At 35.3% G+C, this 23393-nt stretch overlaps 1 protein-coding gene across 2 annotated transcripts in view; it reads left to right on the top strand.

Annotated features, from left to right (window-relative positions):
• The window catches only part of LOC131154843 (uncharacterized), a 50547-nt gene that overhangs the window by 18807 nt on the left and 8347 nt on the right, over nt 1-23393 (top strand). For both annotated transcript variants that reach the window (XM_058107630.1, XM_058107629.1), the window contains exons 5-10: nt 7986-9042; nt 11271-11718; nt 12435-12488; nt 12585-15450; nt 21401-21514; nt 22538-22668. In XM_058107630.1, the coding sequence (XP_057963613.1) occupies nt 7986-9042; nt 11271-11718; nt 12435-12488; nt 12585-15450; nt 21401-21514; nt 22538-22668 (4670 nt within the window). The remainder of the gene's footprint in view (nt 1-7985; nt 9043-11270; nt 11719-12434; nt 12489-12584; nt 15451-21400; nt 21515-22537; nt 22669-23393) is intronic.

Here is a 23393-nt window from a genome sequence, read left to right as displayed (position 1 = left end):
TCTTGCTAGCTCATGAGACGAGATTTTCCAAGAAGGTGGCATGTTCCACTTGTACTCTTTCTACCCAATTTGCATCCTCCAAAATCAGCATTACTAGTAAGCTCAAAGAAGGTGCCCTTAGGATAGAATAATCCAAGGTTTATGATTCCCTTAAGATACTTAAGGATTCTCTTAATGGCTTGCAAATGAGATTCCTTGGGATTTGCTTGAAACCTAGCACACATGCAAACAATAAACGTGATGTCAGGATGGCTAGCAGTTAAGTATAACAAACTTCCTATCATACCTTTATATTGCTTGATATCCGCAGATTTTCCACTCAATTCCTCATCAAACTTGGTTGAGGTGCTCATAGGAGTCTTAGATATCTTTGAGTTTTTCATCCCAAAATGCTTTATTAGTTCCTTAGTGTATTTTGCTTGATCGATCACAATCCCATTTTTTAGTTGCTTGATTTGAAGTCCAAGAGAGAAATTTAACTCACCCATCATACTCATCTTAAACTCATGGGTTTGAGGCGTGGAAACAACCTCTTGCAAAAATGCAAACTAAGGCTGCGTACTATAGACCCATTGAAGTCCGCCCCTTCATCGGACCCCGCATATGTAGAATCTTTGTGCATCGGACTGCCCTTTTATGCATTTGGCAAAATCTTCACACATGGATCCATTTGTTGCACCAAAAATGATGTCATCAACATAAATGTTAACAATAAGTAATTCATTGTTTTCTTTTAAACAAAGTATTATCAATTTTTCCAATAGAAAATCTTTTTCTAGTAAAAATTTGAAAGCCTTTTATGCCAAGTTCTAGGAGCTTGTTTCAAACTGGATAAAGGTTTTGAAAGTTTAAAAACATGATTTTCAAATTTTTCATTTTCAAAACCTAGTGATTGTTCAACATAAACCTCTTCAACAATATAATAATTTGAAAATGCACTTTTGACATCCATTTGAAATAGTTTAAAGTCGATCTGAGATGCAAATCCCAAAAGCATCCTAATTGTCTCAAGTCTAGCTACGGGAGCAAATGTTTATTCTTAATCAATATCTTCTTGTTGATTATAACCTTGAGCCACTAATCTTACTTTGTTTCTAACTATTTTTTTGATTTCACCAAGCTTATTCCTAAATACCCACTTGGTTCTAATAGCCAGATAATCATTAGGTCTTGGTACTTAATTCCCAAACTTTGTTTCTTTCAAATTGATTTAGTTTTCTTGCATAGCCAAAACCTAACTTTCAGCCTTAATAGCATCATCAATATTTTTGGGCTCTATTTGTGAGATAAATGTCAAATGCTCACACACATTTCTATAGTCACTTCTTGTTTTTCTACCATTATTAGGATCTCCAATAATGTGTTGAGCAGGATGGCTAGACATGTATTTTCAAGCTCTCAGAATGTTACTGTGTGGAGTCTTATCTATATTGACCATGTTAGGGGGATTCTCACTATCTTTTTGGGTATCACTAATCCTCAAATTTTCTAGATTTCCTTCAATTTCCTCATTTTCATCATCTTTAATTTTTTGTTTCTTAAAGGGATCATGTTCATCAAAATTAACTAGCATTGATTCTTCTACCACACTAGTTCTCTTGTTGTAGATTCTATATGCTTTACTAGTTGTGGCATAACCCAAAAATATACCTTCATATGATTGTGTATCAAATCTACTCAAACTATCCTTAGTATTCAAGATGAAACATTTAACAAAAAAAACCTTAAAATATCCAATTATGGGTTTTCTTTCATACCAAAATTCAAAAGGTGTTTTCTTGATAATAGGACGAATAAGGACTCGATTTAGACATAGTAAGCCGTATTAATTGCTTCACACCAAAAATACTTAGGAAGCTTATATTCATTAGCATAGTTCTAGCCATTTCTTGTAAGGTCCTATTTCTTCTTTTAACAACTCCATTTTGTTGTGGGGTTTTAGGTGTAGGAAAGTTATGCTCATACCCATAATTATTGCAAAGACTCTCAAATTCATGATTTTCAAATTCTCCACCGTGATCACTTCTAATTTTCGAAATCATATTACCTCTTTCATTTTGAACTCTTTTATAAAAAATTTCAAATTGTGAACAAGCCTCATTCTTATGTGCCAAAGATAATACCCTTATGAATCTTGAAAAATCATCCACAATCACAAATGCAGAGTATTTTCCACCAAGTGAAGCTACTTGTGAAAGGCCAATTAAGTCCAAATGAACAAGTTGCAAAGTTCTAGACGTTGAAGCCACTCTTGGATTGAAAAGATATTTTCTTTTGTTTTCCAAATTGGCAAGGGTCACACACTTTATCCTTAGAAAATTTGATTTTCGGAAGATCACTTATGAGGTTTTTCCTAAAAAGTTTTGATAATGAACCCATGCTACAATGACCAAGCCTTCTATGTCATAAGCATGAATCCTCTTTCAAGGCATTCAAGCACTTAACATTTTTGGCCAATTAAGCCATCAAAATCAAAGGTATAAACGTTATCATCTCTAAGAGAAACAAAAACTAAATTATTGTTTTGATAAAAAACTTTAAACGCGTTGTTTTGAAAATCTACTTTATAACCTTTATCACAAAATTGACTAATGCTAAGTAAATTGTGCTTCAAACCATCATCATATAAGACTTTATCTATAGAGAGAGTGTTAGAAATACCAACTTCTCCAATGCCTATGATTTTTCCCTTGGCATTGTCACCGAAGGTTATGTGCCCTCCATCTATCTTGTTAATTGACTGAAATATGTTGTAGTCATCTGTCATGTGCCTTGGCCATCCGCTAACCAAAAATCACTTGTTGCTCTTCTTGGTGCTCTTAAGGTGATGTGCCTACAAAAGTAAAGTCAAGTTTTGTTCTTTGGTACGCACACTTCTTGGGTCCTAGAATGTTAGCATATGTTCCTTTTGGAACCCAAATAGTATAAATATTGCACTTTACCTTGAATTTATAATTTTTAGGCAATAAAACTCTTTTTGGTCCTATAAGTAAATTTTTCTTTGGTGAACAATCATTTGCGTAGTGTCCTTTTGCTCCACAATTATAACATGTTAAAAGAGGGCTATGTTCATGAGAACCTTTAACAAAATAATATTTATAAAATTCTTGGTCTTGGCCAACCTTATAGCCTATTCTGGTTTTATCAAAACAATATCTTTGTGCTGCCAAAATTTTATCTAATTTTTTTTTTCCCTTGGGTGAACTTGGCTTCATCCACCCTTTTTGTCAATGCGTCATATTATTCATTTTTAGAACATGAAGCAACTTGTGTTTTCAAAGAACCGTTTTCTTTAATCAAATCATCTTTTTCTTTTAGCAAACTTTCACATTTCTTTTGTGAAATTTCATTTTCTAGAGTAAATTTGGAAAGCTTTCTTTTTGTTTCTTTACAAATTGCTTGTAAATTCTTAAATTCAATTTCTAGATCATCACATGCAATTGATAATTCTACACAAGATAAACAAGAGGAAGTAGATAGTACCTCATTGTTTTGGAACGCCATAAGGCATAGATTGACCTTGTTCTCATTGCTTGATTCATCTTCCGAGCTACTATCTTCACTCTCATCCCAAGCGGTTGCTTTCATTGCCTTTTTCCCTTTCTTCTTGTCTATCTTGTGTTTGCTTAGGAGTGGGCAATTCGACTTGATGTGCCTGAGCTTCTTGCATTCATAGTATATAACTTCCTTTTGACTTGATTCTTCAAGTCTATCTCCTTTCTTTGAGAGTCTCCTAAATGGTTTTTTTCTTCTTAGTATTCTTGAGATTCTCTTGGCGGCTTGGGTCATTTCTTCGTCACTTTCATCATAGCTATCTTCAGAGTCTTCCTTTAAAGTAGACTTGAGGGCGATAGGCTTCTTGCTCCTCGGTTCTTCTTGATAAAATTTGCCCATTGTTATTTCATAAGTCATAAGGAACCCAATAAACTTATCCATCCCAAGAGTTGCAAGGTTTTTTGACTTTAAAATGGCGGTGACCTTCAATTCCCATCTCTTTGGTAAAGACATTATGACTTTGTTTACCAAATCGGTGTTTGAGTATTCTTTACCAAGGGACTTCAAATTGTTAATAATATTAGTAAAACGAGTAAACATTTGAGAAATATTTTCATCACTTTGCATTTTAAACATTTCATATTCATGTACAAGCATGCGAATTTTAGTTTCCTTAACTTGGTTTGTGCCTTCATATGTAACTTCCAATTTATCCCATATTTCTTTAGCCAAGCTACAAGAGGATATTCTATTAAACTCACTTGCATCTAAACACAATAAAGAATGTTCATTGCTCTAGCATTTACTTGTAGTTTGAGATCATTATCATCCCACTCATTTTTCAACTTGTGTACATTAGTATTTTCTACATTTTTTCATGGGAATATGTGGTCTCTTTTTCATGACATTCCACTTATCATTACCGTTTGCTTGAATGAAAATTTTCATCCTAGTTTTTCAAAAGTTGTAATTTGTGCCATTGAACAATGGTGGTCTAGTGGCGGATTGCCCCTCGGGCAAGGTCATGTCAATTGGGGTTTCCATGGACGTGTGATCTTTCCCTAGAGACTTGCTAAGGTCAATATCTAGAGCTTAGCTCTGATACCAATTGTTGGTCCCTTAGGAAATCCAAGAGGGGGGTGAATAAGGTCTTTTTCTCATTTTTATGATACTTCTTTTATCAAACTCTTGGTGAGTAATAGTCTAGTATGTATATTCTAGTGAATGCGTTGCGGAAGCTTAGATAAAAATAAATTTATGTTCACCGACAACTCACATACATATGTAGCATGCTGCATATCACATATCATGAGCCTATTTTTCAAGCAACAAGGAAAGCAATCCAAGCTAAGTGTTGTATTATACAACACATCAAAGTACACGCGAAAACAAACTTAGATCACACAAAGAGACAAACCCTAGGTTAGTTAACCGACACTTTTAAGTTTCACAAACAAGTCTAGCTTATATGCTTCAATAACCCAAGATACTGTATGAAATATGCATAAACACAATTGAGCAATTAATTCAATCAAATTATAAGTAATGTAAGAGAGTAGGGTGAGAAATGCTCAAACTTTTTTATAGTGGTTCGGCCTCCTTCATGAGCACCTACGCCTACTCTCTCAACCGAATCCATGCTGTGGTTCCATAAGCAAACTTCTTGCATTTCAACCGAGGTAAGAGCACAATTATAAGACCTAACCTTTCACCGGGACTAGAATACAAAATGAGCCTCAAATAACACTTAAAATGATGAGAAATTACAAATGATATGTGGCTTAGTATTTCTAAGTAGATTGATACCACAACTCAAGCTTATAACTCAAACTCTCTCAAAGAAATGAGACTTGGAACTTGAAGAGAGTTAAAACTAATAAAAAGAACTTTTACAAGAAAGTGCTCTCTTAAGCAAGAACAAAACACTCATCGCTTAGAAATATGGAGGATAATGGGAGACCACTTTTATAGTCATTTCTCTTGTCCTTCTTCCTTGAAATTGGAACTCCTTTTATAGCCAAAATTGTCCACTAGACGTTGGAGAGGTTTTGGTTCCATGTGATTAAAGTTGGAGCTAAACAATTAATGATATGACAAGAAATCTGATTTTCAGGTGAGATGATATATTTTGTAAAATGTAAATACCAAATAAAATTCTATAAAAATTCACATTGACTTGCCAACGAGTCTAGTTTCCAATAAAAAGAGAATCACGCCAATTGGAGTAGCCGTTGGAGAGGAAAAATTCAAAAACTATAGATATGTTGAGCTGCTTTTATGACAGAAGTTAGAATCTGTTGGCTGATTTGTATAATTTATAACAAATAGAATATTTATTCAATTTAAGTTTGCCATATTGTTATAGAAGCCCCATAACGTCTATTTTCATATTTTAAAAGAATGAAATATTTTCAAATTTTTTACAGTAAGATATGTCTAATTTATTGCAGCATACTTATTTCTGCTTCTGACTTTATGGCATGCAAAATGACCATATTGTATTAATCATTAATCCTACATTATAGCTCCAAAACGTCTACATGAAATTTTTTTGGAGAGAATGATGAGTCCAGTTTTATATGAAATAATATTATAATTTTTGGACTCACGTGGAATAAAATGTATAATTAGATTCACAAATAGTACAAAATTATAGTTTGACCTTTATTTTTAACGACATAGGGTGCACTTTTACAAAAAAACACCCATTTTGGCTCTAGATATATGAGAGTCAAATTGAATGTTCTTGAAAAGATTTATGAGTTAATTTTATTTAAGGGCCTTGTCACATTTGGAGCTTTTAATAAAAATATATGGTCATTTTACTATATGATACTCAAGTTTGTACATTTGGTTTCTAGTTAGGTATTAACATACTTAGCCTTAAATACCAAAAATGATTTTCATATATAAACAAAAAAGGAAATATCTATCACATAATAATTCATGGAGCACAAATTCATATAACACATGCACTAATTCTTATATGTTTTTTCATAATCAAAATCAACATGAAACCTAGTTGGATAACACACTTAACCTCCTCATTCTCTGAAAGACGTTCTCCTTACTCTTTTCTATCTAGATAATCCAAATTCCAATGCACCCAAAATTCTAGCCTTCTTAATGCTAATCTCCCCCAAACCTCAATATTCCATTTTTTCAGTCCTTTTAAGATGCTTTAGCTTCCTCATGATCCTAAACCCTTCCCAACCCCTCTCCAGATTGTTGCTCCAAGAATTCCTAATCAAAGAGGAAAAGGAATCATGATCAAGCCACATGTTTTCAAACTGAAAGGGATATGGACCCACGTAAGCTTCCTAAATTCCAACAAGACAGGAAAATGATCAGGCTCAGGTCTAGACAAAACAGTTTGAGAAAGATTGTTTGGTATACTTGAGGAGAATTAGGTTTGCGGCGTTTGCCTTTCTTTGAGGGACTTTAAATGTTGAAAAGTTCGTGGCTTTCAGTGGGCATAAGGAGAGGAAACTTCTTTTGGAGTGTGTTTTGTTGGCAATCATTCAGTGCATGTCTGAGCAAAATGTTATGATTTTTAAAGGTATAAGTATTTGCTTGATTTGGTGAGTGGAGTTATTTTTCCTGCAATGCTATGTTGTTCTTCTTTTGGTGGGTTTCAATGACTATCCTTTTCAGATATGCAGAGAAGATAGGAAGACATTGCTTTACTAACATGTTCTGTTCCCTGTATTTTATCCTGTTTTCTGGAAATATATTGTTCTCTGTGTTATCCCTTTCTTTCTTTTTAATAAATTTCTTTGTTTATTTTTTTAAAATATAACTACCCCGATATTATGTTTTATGGTGGAATAAATTAATTTACTATTATTACTCTACATTTTGCATTGATATGAAACATTGTTGAACTTTCTGTTTTTAGACTCAAAGGGGAGACATTTCTTAAAGAAATAACAAACTTTTTATTTTTTGGTACTCAAACAAGGTTAGGCACTTGGATTTAAATAAAAAACTTAAGAAACTTAGTTGGTTTATAAAATAAAAATAAGAAGATCAAAAATAAAATATAAAAACATTTTAAAAGTCCTAACATGCCAAAGCCTCGCACATAGGGGCAAATGGGCCAATGGCTGTGTGTCCACTCTTGTAAAATTTTAGCACGGAAAAAGATGACCATAAATTTGGAGGGCCATGGCATGGCCTATGCATACTATTTCTGTGGGTTGGGCTGGTGTTTGTCATCTCTAATCATGTGTATCTCATAACTTGTGAATTGTCACTAGTCTTGGTGATTATGAGCTCATAACATTTTATGCATACTGCTTGTTACTTTGCCAATTTATTTTCTCCAAACATGCAGTGACTTAATTTTTTGGGGTTTAACTTATCAAAGATGTATTGTATTTTTTTTGGTTGGTTTCTTCTATTTTGAGGGTCCCTTTTCTTCCCTTTGTAATTTATTCATTTTCTCCTTAATACAATTCTTTTGTTATCATTTTTTTTTTTTTTGGAAGATGTAATGAGGCGAATAAATGTGCTGAAAGAGGAAGCTGCACGGATTGTGGAGAATGTCACTCTTAGTCGTAGTGAGAAGAATAAGATAAATGCCGCAAAATATGCTGCCATGATGTCACCCATTGTTGTGGCCTTGGAGCGCCGTTTAGCTTCGACTTCTCAAAAACCAGAAACACCTCATGAGAAATGGTTCAATGAGGAGTATATAGAGCAGCTCAAATCAGCTATATTAACCTTTAAAACTCCTCCAGCATCTACAGCTGCACTTGAGGATGTCTGGCGACCATTTGATAATATAGCCGCATCCTTAGCATCTTATCAGAGAAAGTCTTCAATTTCATTAGGAGAAGTTGCACCACAACTTGCTTTGCTATCCTCTTCTGATGTTCCAATGCCTGGCCTGGAGAGGCAAATCACATTGTCTGAGTCAGATGGGGTTCTTAATAACACACTCCAGGGAATTGTTAAAATTGCTTCTTTCTCAGAACAAGTGTCTATATTGTCTACCAAGACTAAACCAAAGAAAATTGTTATGCTAGGCTCTGATGGTAAAAAATACACGTATCTCTTGAAAGGACGAGAGGATTTGCGCCTTGATGCCCGAATCATGCAGCTGTTGCAGGCTATAAATGGCCTTCTTCATTCCTCTCCTAAAATTCGTAGACAGTGTCTCAGCATTCGTTATTATTCTGTAACACCTATCAGTGGTCGGGCTGGTCTTATCCAGTGGGTAGATAATGTAATAAGTATATACAGTGTGTTTAAGTCTTGGCAAAGCCGTGTCCAGCTTGCGCAGCTGTCAGCACTGGGTGCTAGCAATACAAAAGTTACAGTTCCTCCACCTGTTCCCCGGCCAAGTGATATGTTCTATGGGAAGATTATACCAGCACTCAAAGAGAAAGGCATAAGGAGAGTAATTTCACGAAGAGACTGGCCTCATGAAGTAAAACGGAAGGTTCTTCTTGATCTTATGAAGGAGGCTCCTAAGCAGCTTCTTCATCAAGAACTTTGGTGTGCTAGTGAAGGATTCAAACCCTTCAGCTCAAAGTTGAAAAGGTATTTAGTTGAAAACTCGGAAAATTTTCCTCTGTTTCTTAGATCCATGTGCACTAATATACATAAATGCATGTCAAACATGAAATTTTGCTATCTTTTAAAATGGAATACTACCTCTATATCCAATTGTAGGTATCTATAATGTATTTTTGTGGAGTCAGTTCTGTTGTATATGTTGTTTCCTTGTTCCTGTGATTTATAATGTTGGTGTTCTCAGGGATTTGTGCTGTAAAAGTTTAGATGTCTAGGATTGTTCATATTAGTGTGCATTGATTTGGTATGGTGTTAAAAGGGCATCCCTAGGGAACAAGGCTCTTTGCTTTGCAAGGGTAGGGGGAGGGTTGTCACTTTGATTTGATGTATGGCGTTGATCATTTAAAATAGTTGTGCTTACCTCAAAGTAGACTTCTTACTAGGTGATGAATGGAGCTAAAAAGAGCTACCCATACAAATGATGTCACACATATTTGTTAGGCTGTATACCAATTTTGATGTGTAAACATATATATTGGAGTGTTAAAATAAAGCTTCTTAAGAATATAGAAACAAAAATTATACTTTGAAGAGGTGCACTGAATATTACTATATTATAATGTGAATTGATGATACTTTATGTGTAACTTGTAACTAGATATTATTACGCTCTCATACAATGGGGCATTGTTACGTGTTTGTGTTTTTTTTTTTCTTCCATCCAACTGCCTTATTCATCTTGGTTTTATAGCCTGTTCTAACTGCCTCAAGTCATAAACAGAATCCATGCTGTGATGGAACTTCTGATACCTTGATATGCTATCCTGCTTTGGAAAAAGTAAAGGAGATAGTTCACACAAGAAGTATAAAAGATCAAGAGGCAAAGAGTATTTCTATAAGCTAGTTGACTTCAGAGAAAAAATGTATTTGTGTTAAATAGATGATTTTCATCTAACAGTGTACAGGGTCAAAGTTAAAAAAATCTTAGAGTTTGAGTTAGAATTATGGAAAGAAGCTTTGGAATCTAGAGGCCAAGACGGAATATATGAAATGTAATTTTAGTAATGATAGGAGGAATATTGGAGACAAAGTTAAACTTGATGATGAAGAAATAAATAGCACTTGTAGATTTCAATACCTTGGATCTATTATGCAAGCTGAAGGAGAAATTGAAGATGATGTAATGCATAGAGTTAAAGCAGATTGGGTAAAATGGAGAAGTGCTTCAAGTGTGCTCTGTGATCATAGAATTCCTTTAAAATTGAAAGGGAAGTTTTATAGGATAGCTATAAGACCAGTTATGCTTTATGGATTGGAATGTTGGGCGACGAAGAAACATAATATCCAAAAAGTAAAAGTTGCCGAGATGAGAATGCTTGGATGAGTGGTATAACATTGAAAGATAAATTAAGGAATGAACATATTTGCAGTAAGTTAGGTGTAGCTCCTATAGAGCATAAGATAAGGGAGGGACGACTCAGATGGTATGGACACTTGCAACGTAGGCTACATAGTGCACCAGTGAGGAAGAGTGAGTTAATTACTGGGGGGGGCAGTAAAAGGGGTAGGGGTAGACCTAAAATATCTTGGGAGGATATAGTGAGTAAGGATTTAATATGCCTGAATCTGTCAAAGAAATGGTCCATGATCACATAAATTGGCGGAAAATGATTCATATAGCCGACCCTACCTAATGGGACTTAAGGCTTGGGTTTGTTGTTGTTGTTGTTGATGATGCTGCCACTCTCGTCAGGCTACACAGGCACATTAAGCACTTTACACACAAACACACACATGCATTTATAGGGGCATGAGTGTGTACACACAAGTGTAGGCTGCTTGTCTGTGAATGGCCTGAGCATGGTTCATTATTGGAATTCACTGAAATGGCCTTTGTGTTTATTTGAAGCTTAAATACTCTCGGGTTTATTTGTGTAAAATTAGTACATGACTTGGCCACCTGGCTGTAAACCTCTTTAAATCCATAATTACCACTACAATGTTTATTGACAGACTTAGTTATTGTTATCTTAGTAATAACCCCATGTTGGGTCCTGTGTCACACATGAAACTTAGCAAATAAAAACTGTAGAACAGAAATTGTTGTAAAAAAAAAAAAAAAAACAAACAAAAAGGAAAAACTTGTTCTTGATGCTGAACTGGTTCAGCAGTTTACAGCGTAGAAAAGCTTTAGCTTCCTTATCTGAAAATATATACAATTTGGAATAATTGAGCTTTTTAATGTTCTCTTGTAGGTATTCTGGTAGTGTTGCAGCCATGAGTATTGTTGGCCACATTCTGGGCCTAGGAGATCGACATTTGGATAATATTCTTATGGATTTTACAAGTGGGGACATTGTACATATTGACTACAATGTGTGCTTTGATAAGGGGCAGAGATTAAAGATTCCTGAGATTGTTCCTTTCCGCCTTACCCAGACAATTGAAGCTGCTCTTGGTTTGACTGGAATTGAAGGTAACTTTAGAGCAAACTGTGAAGCAGTCGTCAGTGTTTTGAAGAAGAATAAAGATATCCTCTTGATGTTATTGGAGGTATTTGTCTGGGATCCACTTGTAGAATGGACACGTGGAGATTTTCATGATGATGCCACAATTGGTGGTGAAGAACGAAAGGGCATGGAGTTAGCAGTTAGCTTGAGTTTATTTGCATCTCGAGTTCAAGAAATTCGTGTTCCTTTGCAGGTAACTTGATTATTTTAAGACCTTGGCTTATTTATAACTTGATTTTAACAAAGATGGTGAAAAATTGTTTTCTAATGGCAATATCAAATAAATGTCTCATTTTCTGCCATACTTTTGAGTTATTATTCTATTTCTATTTGTTAGATTTCCTCTTTATAAAAGCTTAAGATGTTAGGTGTTGGGCCAACAATGCATATCAAAAATTAACTCTCCCCTGCTCATGCAGCCTGAATACACATGGAGAGATGAGCAAAACAATGAATAACAACCATTATTGGGAACACGATAATTTTTTCAACACATCTATGCTAAAAGTTCCTGGGCAACCATGGTTCTGATACCTTGTTAGATTACCACTTTGGCACTCTACCGTAAGAGTTAAGAGTTAAGCTGTTTGGTTTTGGGCCAACAATGTCTCTGAAGCCTTAACAAGTATACTTGTAACTGATACATTCCTTGTTGATGGTGTAAAATATTGATACATAACTTCCACATGCTTGGACTATTGTTATCTGGTATAATGTTTTGATGATGGATTGCTCCACAACTATTGGGGCAATATCTTGACATTTTTAAACCCTGCATTTGTCTAGCATCATGGCATGACAGTTGCTTCTCGACTTTTGCTCAGAGCAGTTCTGTTGGCATCCATTCTATCTTTTTGTTTTCATCTGGAAATTATTTGGACTGATGCTTAACTTGTTTCAACTGGGCAGGAGCATCATGATCTTTTATTGGCTACTTTACCAGCTGTTGAATCTGCTCTTGAGGTGTGAAAGAATATCATCTATCTTTTCTTTTGATGCTTTTTAGTTGCAATTCATTTTGAAGGGAGCTTGTTTTAATGGTGGTTATTTATGTACCAGAGATTTGCAGATGTCCTAAATCAATACGAGCTTGTCTCTGCATTTTTTTATCGTGTTGACCAAGAGAGATCTAACCTTATTCTGCATGAGTCTTCGGCAAAGTCAATTGTTGCTGAAGCAACTTGTAATTCAGAAAAAACTCGCGCCTCATATGAAATGCAAGCACGGGAATTTGGTCAAGCAAAGGCTGTGGTAGCTGAGTTAGCCCAGGAGGCAGCAACCTGGATGGAGCAACATGGGAGGATCCTTGATGCTTTACGAAGTGGTTCAATTCCAGAAATTAAAGCCTGCAGAGAACTGTGCAATATGGGAGAAGCTTTATCTCTTACATCTGCTGTTATGATGGCAGGGGTTCCATTGACTATTGTTCCTGAGCCAACACTAGCACAATGTCGTGATATAGATGGGGAAGTTTCTCAGCTCATGGTAGAGTTGGATCATGGACTTTCATGTGCAGTGACAGCGCTGGAAACATATTCTGTGTCTTTACAAAGAATATTACCATTAAATTATCATACAACCAACCCAGCCAATGGATGGGCACAAGTTTTGCAACTATCTGTGAATAATATTTCCTCTGATATCCTCTCCATTGCCAGGCGACAGGCTGCTGACCTTATTGCAAAAGCACATGGGGATGATCTTGAGTCTATTAAATGTAGTCACAATGAACTCTGTCTTAAAGTGCAGAAGTATGCAGTGGAGATGGAGAAAATTGAAGTAGAGTGTGCTGAACTGGAAAATTCTATTGGCTTAGAGACTGAATCAAAAGCTAAGGATCGTCTCCTGTCTGCTTTCATGAAATACATGCAGTCAGCTGGTTTTACAAGGAAAGAAGATGCCATGTCATCTATGCGGTCAGGACAGTTTAAACATGATGAGGCAAAAGATACCAAATTACAATGGGAGCTTGAAGAGAAGATGGAGAAGGTGTTATCGGTTTTGAATATAGCTATAAGTTTTGTGTATAATGAGGTTAGGCATTGTGTAATGGAGATATTTAGCAGTTCCACTGGAGAGAAAAGTGCAGACCATGTTCTACAGTCTGATTTTGAAACACTTTTCTGTGAGTTTGAAGAGCAAGTAGAGAAATGCATACTCATAGCAGGTTTTGTCAATGAAGTGCAGCAGCTCATTGGCAGGGATATACCCAGTGTTGATCCAGATATAGTTAGTATAGAGGATCCTTCTGAGAGAAACTGGGCATCCATAATCAAAAGCAGTCTACTTTCCTGTAAGGGTCTGATTGGGCAATTGATTGAGGTTGTTTTGCCAGACATAATAAAATCTGTGGTTTCTTTCAATTCAGAAGTCATGGATGCCTTAGGATCTCTCTCACAAATCCGAGGGTCCACTGATATGGCTCTAGAGCAGCTTGTTGATGTTGAGTTAGAGAGGGCATCTTTGGTAGAATTGGAACAGAACTACTTTGTAAAGGTTGGTCTTATCACAGAGCAGCAGTTGGCTCTTGAAGAGGCTGCTGTGAAGGGTAGGGATCATCTTTCCTGGGAAGAGGCAGAGGAGCTTGCTTCCCAAGAAGAAGCTTGTAGAGCACAGCTGGATCAACTCCATCAGTCGTGGAATCAGAAAGACCTTCGAATTTCTTCTGTGATTAAGAGAGAAGCTGTTATTAGAAATGCCCTGATATCTTCTGAACACCATTTTGATTCATTAATCAATACTGAGCGGGAGAGGGAGCCTCATGTTTTGAGGAGAAAAGTCCTGCTATCCTCACTGGTCAAGCCCTTCTCTGTGTTGGAATCAATTGATAAACTATTGTCTTCATTTGGAAGTTCCGCTGGTCCTCACTTAAAAGGAATTTCTAATTTTTCAGATTTGATACGTTCTGGGTTCACAATCTCAGAAAATATCTGGAAGTTTTCAAGCCTTTTAGACAACCATTGCTTCTTCATTTGGAAAGTGGGTGTTGTGGATTCTTTTCTTGATTCTTGCATACATGATGTGGCTTCATTTGTTGATCAAAATTTAGGATTTGACCAGCTCTTTAATGTTGTGAAGAAAAAGCTTGAAATCCAACTTCAAGAACATATTGGTCAATACCTGAAAGAACGAGTTGTTCCCGTTATGATATGTTGCTTAGATAAAGAAAATGAGAATTTAAATCAACCTACAGACACAGCAAAGGGACTTGCTCTTGATCAAATGAAAAAGGATGTTGGGGCTGTAAAACGGGTGCAACATATGCTTGAAGAATACTGCAATGCTCATGAAACTGTCAGAGCAGCAAGAACTGCAGCTTCTGCTATGAAAAAACAGGTGAATGAACTAGGAGAGGCACTTTGTAAGACTAGCCTGGAGATTTTTCAGATGGAATGGATGCATGATGTTGCTTTGACCCCATCGCATAGTAACAGGACCATCTTTCAGAAATTTCTCTCTAGTGGCGATGACTTGTTTCCCATTATTATGAACCTTAGCAGACCTAGATTATTGGAAAGCATACAGTCTGCTATATCAAAGATAGCAAGGTCAGTGGAGTGCCTGCAAGCATGTGAAAGAACTTCTGTCACAGCAGAAGGGCAGCTTGAGAGGGCCATGGGTTGGGCTTGTGGTGCCCCAAATCCAAGTGCAACTGGAAATACCTCAACCAAGAGTTCAGGAATTCCTTCTGAATTCCATGACCACCTGATGGGGCGACGGAAATTGTTGTGGGATGCTCGTGAAAAAGCATCAGATATTATGAAAATTTGCATGTCAGTATTGGAGTTTGAAGCATCAAGAGATGGTATTTATCGAATTTCTGGAGAGGTTTATCCATTTAGAGCCAGTAGGGATGGCAGGACATGGCAGCAAGCTTACTTGAATGCATTGACAAGATTGGAAGTTACCTATCATTCACTTACACGTGAGTTTTCAATTGTAGGCATTTCCATAAATGAGATTTTTTTTTTTTGTATAATAAAAGAAAATGTATTAAGAAAGAAGATGAAATTACAACCTAAGAGAGAACAAGAAATCCTTACAAGTGAAAGGACCAACAAAAGAAAAAACAAAGAAAAAAACCTAACAAAAGCTAAATAAGAAAAAATTCTTTGAAGATTCTTTCCTTCGTAATTATTTGAACAGTGCTGATTCATGTGCGCCATTTTCACCTTACTTTAACCACCGTCAAATCACACTTATTTTCCTCTAGCATCAGACAACCACAAGCAATATTGTCCATCAGTTTTTGAACTTCTAAGTCCTTACCAGTAATCTCCATCGTAGGAGATGTAAGGGTGGGCAAATCCATCTCTAATCTGATTTCTCACCTGCTGATCTTTACCCAGTTGTTCGTCCCCAAAAATAGAAACACTCTAAATCTTCAAGAAGAGATGGTGGTGCAAGGGAAGCATCACCAACTAAATCAGATGAATTTGAAACTTTCCTAGTTGATCATGAGTGTCATCCAGTAGTAAAGTGTTGGCATGAGCAAAATCTCTAATGAACTCACTCTCATTTTCAGATGCATGACTCTGTTTTCATATTCTCCTTAAGATTATTTCTTTACTGGCCTTCTTACTTTAGCCTAGCTTTGAAATATTTGGAGTGTACTCAATACAAAAACTGCAATCAATATTTCTTTATTAAAATATTTTTCACCCTCACATTAGAGTTATGTTGATTATCAGCAAGAGAGTTCCTCGTCTGCTTCTACCATGGTGCCTTATATGTATATAAACCTTGGTATACTTTACCTTATTGCCTACTTTTCCATCATCCGAAGACTTACTAATTGCTTTATTTCCCTCATTAGCACCCCCTGTTCTTTGTTCAGCATTTGCAATTGATTAACATCTCATTCATGCATTATCACCACAACAGTGAAGTTACTTTAGGTTCTTGGAATGCCTATTCCTAATAATAGAATGGAATGAATTGGAACGGTAATCAAAATTGTACAACAACAAAATCAAGCCTTAGTCCCACTAAGTGGGGTCGGCTATATGAATCATTTTCCACCAATTTATGCGATCATGGATCATTTCTTTTGATAGATTCAAGGATATTAAATCCTTACTCACTATCTCCTCCGAAGTTATTTTAGGTCTACCCCTACTCCTTCTACTGCCCCTCACAGTAACTAAGTCACTCTTCCTCACAAGTGCACTATGTGACCTACGTTGCAAGTGTCCATACCATCTGAGTCGTCCATCCCTTATCTTATCTTCTATAGGAGTTACACCTAACTTACCACAAATATGTTCATTTCTTAATTTATCTTTCAATGTTATACCACTCATCCATCTAAGCATTCTCATCTCGTCAACTTTTACTTTTTGGATATTATGTTTCTTTGTCGCCCAACATTCTGATCCATATAGCGTAGCTGGTCTTATAATTGTCCTATAAAACTCACCTTTCAATTTTAGGGGTATTCTATGATCACATTTCACACTTGAAGCATTTTTCCGTTTTACCTAACCTGCTTTAACTCTATGCATTACATCATCTTCAATTTCTCCTTCAGCTTGCATAATAGATCCAAGGTATTGAAATCTACAAGTACTATTTATTTCTTCATCATCAAGTTTAACTTTGTCTCCAATATTCCTCCTATCATTACTAAAATTACATTTCATATATTCTGTTTTATTTCTACTTATCCTAAAGCCTTTAGATTCCAAAGTTTCTCTCCATAATTCTAACTCAACCTTTACTCCGTCCCTAGTTTTGTCAATTAATACAATATCATCTACAAACAACATACACCATGGAACCTCCTTTTGAATACTCTTAGTCAATTGATCCATCACTAAAGTAAAAATATAAGGACTCAAAACAGATCTTTGATGTACACCTATGGTAATTGAAAATTCTCTAGTTTCTCCATCTATAGTCCCTACACTAGTCATTACTCTATCGTACATATCCTTAATGACATCGGTATACCTACAACATACACCCTTTTTTTCTAAAACTCACCGTAGAACTTCCCTAGGTATCCTATCATATGCTTTCTCAAGGTCAATAAATATCATATGCAAGTTCCTCTTCTTTTCTCTAAACTTTTCCATTAATCTTCTTAAAAGATAAATTGCTTCTGTGGTAGATCTCGCAGGCATAAAACCAAATTGATTTTCTGAGATCTTCGTTTCTAACCTTAATCTTTGTTCAACTACCCTTTTCCATAGTTTCATCGTGTGACTCATAAGTTTAATTCCACGATAGTTATTACAATTTTGAATATCTCCTTTATTTTTGTATGTAGGTATTAAAGTGCTTTTCCTCCATTCATCTGGCATTTTCTTAGTTTTTACAATTGTATTAAATAAATTAGTTAACCATATAATTTCGTTATCACCCAAGCATTTCCAAACTTCAATTGGGATGTTTTCTGGTCCCATAGCTTTCCCATTTTTCATATTTTTTAGTGCAAACTTAACTTCGTTAACTCTAATTTTGCGAATAAATCTTATATTTTTAGTCTTTTCCTCATTTGACAATTCTAAATTTGAGCCTTCTATTTCGTTTTCGTTAAACAACTTACTAAAGTAACTTCGCCATCTTTCTTTAATATTTTCGTCCTTAACCAAGACAATATCATCCTCACTTTTTATACATTTTTTATTTCCTAAGTCCTTGCTCTTTCTTTCTCTAACTTTAGCAAGTTTAAATATATCTCTTTCCCCTTCTTTACATAATCTATCATTCAAACTATTAAAAGATCTATATTTAGCTTCACTAACTGCCATTTTTGCATCTTTTCTTGCCTCCTTATATTTTTCAAAGTTATCTCTGTTTCTACTTTTTTTCCACGTTTTATACCAAATTCTTTTTGTCTTTATGATTTTTTGTACATCTTTATCCCACCACTAACTCTCTTTGCTATTCGAGAATCTTCCCCTTGATTCACCTAAAATCTCTTTTGCTATCTTTTTAATAAAGCTAGCTAATCTATTCCAAAGAGTATTTGTATCTATCTTTTCTTCTATGGTCCAATCCTCATCTTTGATCATTTTATCTTTAAATTTTATTTTATTTTCTCCTTTTTGGTTTTACTATCTAGTTCTCGTACACTGGTTTATTTTATCCATTTTCTTCCATTTTTTAATACATATATCTAACACTAAGATTCTATGTTGTGTGGTTAGACTTTCACTTGGAATAACTTTACAATCATTGCATGATAAACTATCTAGCCTCCTAGTTAAAAAAAAATCTATTTGACTTCTATTTTATCCACTTTTAAAGGTTATTAGGTGTTCTTCTCTCGTCTTAAATATACTAAAATCATATGACATAGCAAAGTCTAAGATCATCTCCCCAGACTCATTTTTGTCTCCATATCCATATCCTCTATGTATCCTCTCATAATTTTTATTATCCCTTCCAACGTGTCCATTCAGATCTCCGCCTATAAATATTTTCTCAATCCCTGGTATGCCTTGTATAATACTATCCATATCTTCTCAAAATTGTCTTATAAGATTTTCTGCTAAGCCAACTTGAGGAGCATAAGCCCTAATGATATTATCTCTTGTCCTAATACCATCTTGATTTTTATAATTCTATCCCTTACTCTAGTTACATCCACAACGCTATCTTTTAAGTTTTTGTCTATAATAATGCCTACTCCATTGTATAAGGATATAATAATTTAGAAAAAAGTCACTCATGCAAAAATTTGTAAATCTTTCTATTTAACCCTACTCATTTATATTTCCCCCTTTTTTCACTGAATGGACCTCTCCGTAACTTGTGACAAGTTGTGGATTATGCTGGGCCACAAAATCTCTTCTGATGATCATTCTTTCCAAATTTTTGGGCCCCTGCATATTTAGATTTGTTATAGGCCTGGTCTGATCCGACATGTTTACCTAAAAAGCTCTGCGCCCATGTGGGAATTTAAGCGGTTAAGTCTATATTCGCATTCCAGCCCTACCTCAACTCCAAAAACTTCCCCATATTTGTAGGCTGTATCGCCATCCAGTAGATCACCCTCCCAACTTGGATACTTTGAGAACCCATTCCCCACCTACCAAAAACCAACAGCCATCCATCAGAAAATCACTTTACTGCCACCAAAGAAATCCCCAGCCACTGATTATGAACTGGTTTATGCTCAAGTACGAAAGGAAAATCCCCTTTTCTCACTTTATTCAATCTCATATTGAAGGATCTGAGCTGAGCTAAATGTCTGTGTCCTCCTGTCATAGCATGCAACGGCCTCAGTAGCAATATTTATTGATGGAATACGCTAGGAGGGTAGAATGGAGAGGAAGAGAGGCTATCCAAGAGTCATTATTACGACCCTGATTAGGAAGATTCCAAATTCCCCTAAATAAGAAAATCTTGATGTAGGACTTGGAAATAGTGGACTCAAATAAATACTCATAAGCTTTTCTGTTTGTTTTTGTTTTTTGTTCTCTTCTTTTCTGTTTATTTGTTGTGTGTTTGTGTGTGTGTGTGTTCCCCTCATATTGCTCAAAAGCATCCGTCAATACAAGCCACGTTGTTGTGTTCTTCCTATGTAGGCTTCATGGTAGTTGCCCCCTACTATAGAATGAAAAACGAGTCTTTTCCCTCTTCTATGTCAAGCCTGAAAGATTCTGTTCTAGTTTTGGCAGGGACCTGAAGTCATGTGTTTAAAAAAGACTATATAAGAAACTGCTTTGATGCTTGATCTGTTCCTGAATATCAGTGTTCTGTTGATATTCTGGTATTCAGGAACTCCCTACATCCATGAAATTATGAACTGATTAGAGTATCCAGAATGTCATAAATGAATGTCTTACTAAACTAGGCAGGACTGGAGAGGAACTTTAAATAAAAAGAAGCTTTAAATCATTTTTCTTTCTTCTTTTAGCTCCAAAGTGTCCCAGACTTGAGAAACCTATGCGCTACAAGAGTAGACTGGAGAGGAAGAGAGGCTATCCAAGAGTCATTATTATGATCCTCAATTAAGAAGCTTTCCAAATTCCCCTGAATAAGAAAATCTTGATATAGGACTTGGAAATAGTGGACTCAAATAGGTACTCATAAGCTTTTCTGTTTGTTTTGTTTTATTGTGCGCTTCTTTTTTGTTTATTTGTTGTGTGTGTGTGTGTGTGATCTCCTCATATTGCTCAGTAACATCTGACAAAACAGGCTATGTTGTTGTATTCTTCCTATGTAGGCTTCATGGTAGTTGCCCCCTACTACAGAATGAAAAGTGAGTCTTTTCCCTCTTCTATGTCAAGCCTGAAAGACTCTGTTCTAGTTTTAGCAGGGACCCCAAGTCCTGTGTTTAAAAAATATTATATAGAAAACTGCTTTGATGCTTGATCTGTTCCTGAATATCAATGTTCTGTTGATATTCTGGAACTGCCCTACATCCATGAAATTATGAACTAATAAAATATCCAGAACGTCATAAATGAATGTCTTACTAAACTAGATAGGACTGGAGAGGAACTTTAAATAAAAGGAAGCTTTAAATCATTTTTCTTTTAGCTCCCAAAGTGTCCTAGGCTTGAGAAACCAATGCAATTTTTGTCATGGTTATTAAGGATTAATTGGCAAGAAAAATAAGGAAACAAAACGAAGGTAAATAAGAAAAAAAGTAATGGGAAAAATTTGAAATGAAGCAAAGAAAAGCTCAATTAGGCTTCAATTTCTCAATAATGGGAAAACATAAAAATGGCAGCCCGGTGCACAAAGCTCCCGCGCATGCGGGGCCCAGGGAAGGGACGGCCCACAATGGGTATGCAGCCTTACCTTGCATTTTTGCAAGAGGCTGGTTTCATTTGATGCATTAGGCATTTCAAGTTATACTTGATGTTAATTTCACTTATTTTAGTTTTGAATTTGTACTTTCCCATTTCCTGTATCAGGCACTGAACAAGAATGGAAGCTTGCAAAGAGTAGCTTGGAAGCTGCTTCCAGTGGTTTGTTTTCTGCATCTAATGAACTCTGTATTGCTTCTATGAAAGCCAAGTCAGCTTCAGGTAACATCATCTTAATCAACATTCATGACTGCATTCATACATAAGCATTCACATAAAAAGATTTAGTTCCACCCTTGTATACAAATTTATTAAAATTGCAATCCCAGATCGTAGGATCCTACAATCCGACTTTACCAAAATGATCTTGATCCTGCATAGAATCACAATTTGGTAGGATTCGAGTTGGATCATTGCGGGATTGTGTTTGGTCGTAATATCATACAATATGTTACATTTTTTAATTTTTAGTAAATTACATAGTGTTTGTTGTGTATAGTTTGTACATGGAATGGGCAATTTGGTTTATCTAATATTAACAAAATTATAGACTCAAAATTTTATTTTTAAGAGATGTTCATTAAGTAGTTTAGACATCAAACATCAATATTTAGGTTGAGGATATATGTAGATATTTAATACACTAATGGGTTGGATGATGATAATGATGATCATGATGATGATTTTAATGATGGGTTTCATGATGTCACCCATTTTATTCTCGGTGATATTGATTAACCTAATAGTTGTTTGAATGTTGACCACTAATTTTAATGAACTAACTTGATAGTTTGGCTTTTTGTTATTTGTTCGCTAATTTTTAAATATACTTTAGATGTTTATGTTATATAATTGCTTGTTGACTAATGTGTTAAAAATTATGTTTTATTTGTATTTATTTCTTTTTTAATTACAATAGGATTTGATTGAGTTAAGAATTCAACAATTTGAACACTTGACCTCTTTGTTACATGGGCAATCTAGTTTATAAGCTACCTGTTATTTTCTCAGTCATGAACACTCATCAGCCAATGTTTTAGGTTTATAATATTTATATATATATTTTTATCGTTAATAGAATCTTATGATCCTTGATCTAGTCGTAAGTTCGGATCCTGCCAATCCTCTCAATAATCCCATGCAGAATGCATTTTCGACAAACTTCCCTGTACACTAATCATTGTCACTGATATACTTGAAGATGTGCATCATTTAAACATGACCTGCTACTTTTTCCTTCTGTAGGTGATCTACAAAGCACTCTTGTTGCCATGAGGGATTGTGCCTATGAAGCAAGTATGGCACTATCTGCATTCAGTCGGGTCACGAAGGGTCATACTGCTTTGACTTCAGAATGTGGTTCCATGCTTGAAGAGGTATTATTACTGTAAAACATATGTGATGAACCAATGTTCTGTTAATTGGATTTTTGAGATTTACTGCGTTAGGTTTCTATTTGAAAATTGAAAAGATTAACTGCTTTAGGTACTTAGGTAATGCAATATGGATAATGGTCTTTAATCTCTATTCATACTTGAATTTGGGTTGCATGGTTGCGGAATACTAAATTTGGAGAAGTGCTAAATTCAATGTTGCTTTTATGTATATGCTAAATTCAGTCGTGTCACAAAGGGTCATACTGCTTTGACTTCAGAATGTGGTTCCATGCTTGAAGAGGTATTATTACTGTAAAACATATGTGGTGAACCAATATTTTGTTAATTGGATTTTCGAGATTTACTGCATTAGGTTTCTATTTGAAAACTGAAGAGATTAACTGCTTTAGTTACTTTGGTAATGCAATATGAATAATGGTCTTTAATCTCTACTTATAGTTGAATGTGGGTTGCATGGTTGGGGAATACTAAATTCGGAGAAGTGCTAAATTCAATGTTGCTTTTATGCATGTGTGTGTTTATGCATATATTCATTTATTTGTGCTGATTCTTTCATAATCTGTTATCAAAGTGTTGGTTCTATTTTGTTGACCTGTAAGCACTGAATTACTGATAACATTTGTTGGGTTAAGGCTGAACTGTGTTTTTTATTCAATTCACAATTTTGATCCATGGCTGAGATCATTTATTAGGATTCGTCGTTT

This window comes from Malania oleifera, chromosome 5, assembly GCF_029873635.1.
Source record: "Malania oleifera isolate guangnan ecotype guangnan chromosome 5, ASM2987363v1, whole genome shotgun sequence".
Taxonomy (NCBI): domain Eukaryota; kingdom Viridiplantae; phylum Streptophyta; class Magnoliopsida; order Santalales; family Ximeniaceae; genus Malania; species Malania oleifera.
The sequence above is the reverse complement of the archived record's forward strand: the minus strand, read 5'-3'. Positions and strand labels throughout refer to the sequence as shown.